This window comes from Apaloderma vittatum, unplaced genomic scaffold (assembly GCF_000703405.1).
Source record: "Apaloderma vittatum isolate BGI_N311 unplaced genomic scaffold, ASM70340v1 scaffold12949, whole genome shotgun sequence".
Taxonomy (NCBI): domain Eukaryota; kingdom Metazoa; phylum Chordata; class Aves; order Trogoniformes; family Trogonidae; genus Apaloderma; species Apaloderma vittatum.
The window spans coordinates 3,145-7,891 of NW_009737016.1; the positions used below are offsets into that span (position 1 = coordinate 3,145).

Sequence of the window (4,747 nt, forward strand, 5' to 3'; positions counted from 1 at the left end):
AGACAGAGGACTACACCTTATAGGAGTCTTCACTTGAGACCTTTGAAGATACAGTAAGTCAGAGTTACTTTCTATCTTCCCTGAGGCCTGAGAAGGAGACAGTGCTGTTTCACAGTGGTTAAAACTCTCCTCTGGACTGTCTTTTTGTCGGGACTGTGCTAGAGCAGCAAGTGCTGCTTACCTAACCCTGCAACACTGGTAACTGACAGCGGAGGCTTTTTATAACTGGTTTTAAAATGATGTTACGTAGATAATAGTTAATCTTACCAGCGACTGTCCTTCCTGGATTTTCTGTTATGTCCAGTACTTTTTTACTTTGGTCAGGATTTTATGTTCAGAAAGAATCTGTTGGGTCTAACAGATTAAGTTTCATGTGTGCTCTGCTCGGTTGTCAGCCAAGAAGGTAGCATTCTGTCACGCACAGGTAGTGACTGTGCCTCTAAATATTTTGGTGAATTTATAATCTGTAGGTAATTCACTTCTGAGCACAGTATACTTAGCCTCTATTAACAGAAAAATCAAAGGTTTTGGTTGTCGGTATCTTCTGGGGACGTCATAAATACTGAGATGATTCGCCAAGTTCTAATCATTTTCTTGGCACTTTTTATCGTACAGGTTCATCGCCAAGAACATTATGAGGCTGCAGCGTCTGGGGATAACCCATGTTCTGAATGCAGCAGAGGGGAAGTCATTCATGCACGTGAACACTAACGCAGAGTTCTACGAAGGCACAGGCATCAGATATCATGGCATTAAAGCCAATGATACACAAGAATTTAACCTCAGTCGCTATTTCGAGGAGGCAGCTGATTTTATTGAGAAAGCACTTTCCCAGAAGGATGGTAAGACAAATGGAAATTTCTTTCTAATGTGTTTTATGTGCAGTGCATGTGTTACTTAGCAATTTATTTTACTGTTCAAGGTTGTTCTTTGCTTAGGTTATCAACTGAACAACCAAGTCAGGAATTCAAATCAAGGCTCTGAATCAAAGATACCAGAATACACAATAGGACATCTTCGTCTTCTGTCTATACATGTAGGACTCCACTATATGGCAAATGGATGTCTGTTACTGTAGGGGTTACTTTGAAAAGTGGAACAGCTGCTGCATCCTGTAATAGTGGCTTTTGGGGAAGATGTGTTCTTATTTTTCCTTAGAAATAGTAAATCACATTTAAAAAATAAAAAAAAAAATATTCAGGATCTAAAAGTTGGTTTAGGACACTAAAAATTATAAATTAAAGGCAGAAGTTTTACAATTGATGCGTTGATGAAGAGTATTCACACAACCTGCTTTCCCCTCCCCAAATGTACATTAAAGATAGGGACTGTGGCCTTACAATTTTTATTACATTAAATCATTAAGTTATTTTATGTGGTGGTTACTTTTTGATTCTCTGGGCTTGCAGGAAAGCTGGAGATTATATCTGCAATGTTGTTGATTGCCACATTTCTCTACAGCGTGTTTCCTCAGAGCAGAAATCCTAGGACATAGTGCAGGGGGTCAGACAGTGTTCGGTTTTGTCTGACTATTTCAGCACACCAGTTATTTCTACACATGCTTAATTTCTTTCTTCCTTCATGACTTCTAGAGCTGATGGAAAGAAATTTTACCTCAAGGTTGGTGGAGTGTGGAAAATTCTAAAAATTGTAACGCGACTCTTCCATTTAATGTTGTGACCCACTGAAATAGTTTGCAGTAGGAAGGAAGAGTTTAACAGTGCCAGCTGTGCCATGACTGCTGCTACTCAGTTTGAGCTGCAGAGTCAGTCTGAATTTACAGTAGCAGTTCTGTTTGCTGATTCTTTCGGTCTTTCTTAGCAGTTGTCTACCATGCCTGCCACTGTTTTCTTACTGTAGTAAACAAAGAGGAACTTCGTGGCTGGATGGTGCTGGAGCCAATTTTAAGATTAACTTACTACTGCAGTTTGATGTTGAAGTGTAGAGTAAGGACAATGAAGTGAAAAGGGATGCAGTTGCATTTTCCTTCCGTTTCTTTTAACATTGTAGTTGCCTGAAGTTCTGGAAGGCACGTCTGGTATATTAAAGTTCTGGAAGGCAGCCCTTAGGACACTGTCTTTCACAGTGGAAGGCTAGAAACCCTTTTGCTTCTGATTATTTGTAGAGGGGAAGCCAGTTCTCTTCCACATATATAATAAAAAACCTCTAAGTCTTGCTGATCTGTGGCTGTGGGCTCTCAAATTTGCCTTGAGCTGAGAAGCCTCTGCAGCTCATGGCAAATGGGGTAACAGGCTTTCTCTTGCTCTGGAGAGTAGCCTGGGGCTGTATCTCCTGTTACATTTGGAAAGGGGAAAATTTTTGTGTCTGGAAAGCAGGTCAAAGAGGAAGCAGCTGAGAAGCAATAAAATTGAGTTAGATGTCTCAAAGGGAGCAGTGGCCTACTTTATTATTGTTAGATACCTACCTACAGGGTTTTACACGTATGGTAGGTTAACCCTGGCTGGATGCCAGGTGCCCACCAAGCTGCTCTATCACTCCTTCCTCAGCTGGACACATGGAGAAAAATACAATAAAAGGCTCATGGGTCGAGATAAGAACAGGGAGATCATTCACCGGTTACCATCACAGGCAAAACAGACTTGAGTTGGGGCAATTAATTTCTTACCAATCAGATCAGAGTAGGATAATGAGAAATAAACCCAATTCTTAAAGCACTTCCCTCCACCCCTCCCTTTTTGCTGGGTTCAGCTTCACTCCTGAGTTTCTCTGCCTCCTTCCCCAAGCAGGGGTTGCAGTCAGTTCATCACATGTTGTCTTTGCCGCTCCTTTCTCCTCAGTTCTTCCATGTTGTACATGTCTTCTGTAGCATCCGGTTCTCAAGCTGCTGAAGGGCTAACATTATTACACTTTATATCCTAGCTATTTCATGTTGCTTTTGAAACATACATTCTGCTCTAACCCAAATTATGACCTGTCTTCTTTGCAGGACAAGTGTTTGTGCATTGCCGTGAGGGCTACAGCCGTTCTCCTACACTGGTCATCGCCTACCTAATGCTTCGCCAGAATATGGATGTCAAGTCTGCATTGAGCACTGTCCGGCAGAAGCGAGAGATTGGCCCCAATGATGGCTTTCTAAGGCAGCTTTGCCAACTCAATGAGCAATTAGTGAAGGAGGGCAAACTGAAGCCCTAGAATGGAGCACTCTGGTATTTTGTGAAGTTTCTCAGACCTGAGGTGCTTTAGACTCCTAAACCCCAACCACTGAGCTAAATCACATAATGTAAGAGAGACAGAGTTCCTGCTCTTGTCTAGTGAAAGTAGCTTTCTCAAACTCTGTCTGTCTCTCAAGATGGCACAAACAGAGCTGTTGCAATAAAGAGCTATTTTTAGAGGGGTAACTGCAATGATAACAGCTGTCTTCACATGTATTTCAGAGCCCCCTACAGACTCTAGCATATGTGGTTTGCTTTGACATTAAGTGTGATTCATTTAAGCCTTATCTTGTATCCCACCTGAGCACCATTTTCTGAGAGCCTCAACACATCTCTTCGCTTGCTCTTAATTGAAGTACTGTATTTTCTAAAGCTTCTTTTTCATGCACACCAGTGCCTAAAGTTTGAGTGTAGGAGCTTCAGGGAATGAAGAAGCTTATATACAAATGCACAGATGCACTTGCTTGTCAGATGAAGTGTATGCAGTGTTGTGTTTAGTGTGGATTTATGCAACACTGTGTGTGGTAGTAAAGCCATTCAGAGCCCAATCTTAATGCACACTGTATTTCCAAGAATATCTGTACCTCTTGCTGTTGTGATTGACGTGAAGTAGTCTGATACTAAATGCTCTTTTATTTTTGTTCATGCTAGAAAAAATGTCACGCTAGAAAAAATATGAAGAGCAAAGAGAAAAAAAACGGAGCAAGGAAGAAATAATGTCTGTCTATAGGAGTGCTTGTACAGGATGTATGGTAAAGTCCTTAGTATCAGAATATAATGGCTTCTGAGGCTTGTATTGACTTCCAGTGTCTCTCTCCCCTCCTTAGTATCACTGTTTATTGACACAGAAGGGAATGAGCACATATGCAGGTAACTTGGGTAGGGCAGAACAGGTGTGCTTACAAAGCAGTTTGCAGAAAAGCAGGCTCTTGACTTCTTGGATTGCTTGCATGGTATCATTAAATAGAAATGAACATCGTTGCATACCACATGGAATTGATAATGTCTTGATTCTGTTTGACATACTGATGAAATGAGTCAGTGCAATGCAGGGAGATTTGTTTACAGTATGACTGATTTAGTGTGTAAATGTGTACCTGAGAGTTGTAGCACTATATTAACGCAAAGGATCTCCCACTGCAAACTTGGAAGTACTGGCTAAACTAACAGAAATTGAGATGTGTGTGTTCCCTTTTTTATCTGTGCTTTAATATAGTTTTAGATCGGAAATTTTAACGCTATTTTAAATGGAAACACTGTTGTATTAGTAACATATGTAAGGCCAGATCTAGTTTTGTCTATTCAGTTCACTAATCAAAAATCACAAAGGATGTACATTGTTTTACTTCTGTTTCTTGGGGTCGTGTGGTTTGGCAGGGTGGGAGTGGTGGGGGGAGTTCTGAGTAGCTAGATAACGTTTTTGAAATTAAGCTCCAGAGATCCAGAGGTGATTATTCTCGTTGAAGACCAGGCTTATTTCTGTTTCCTTATACAGGATGGGAGCTGCCAAATCACGTAGCCTTTTCTCTTTTGTGTCCTTCAAAGGGACGACTGGGGAACACTACATAGTGCTT

The 4,747-nt window shown here is 41.0% G+C and overlaps 1 protein-coding gene across 1 annotated transcript; it reads left to right on the forward strand.

The window, feature by feature from the left end:
- Positions 1-592: 592 nt before the first annotated feature.
- Positions 593-3,153, forward strand: DUSP3 (dual specificity phosphatase 3; the record flags this gene model as incomplete). The annotated part of the gene is made up of 2 exons (XM_009877196.1): positions 593-842; positions 2,948-3,153. Coding segments are annotated over 2 exons (456 nt in total), but the record flags the coding sequence as incomplete, so codon positions are not given.
- Positions 3,154-4,747: the final 1,594 nt, after the last annotated feature.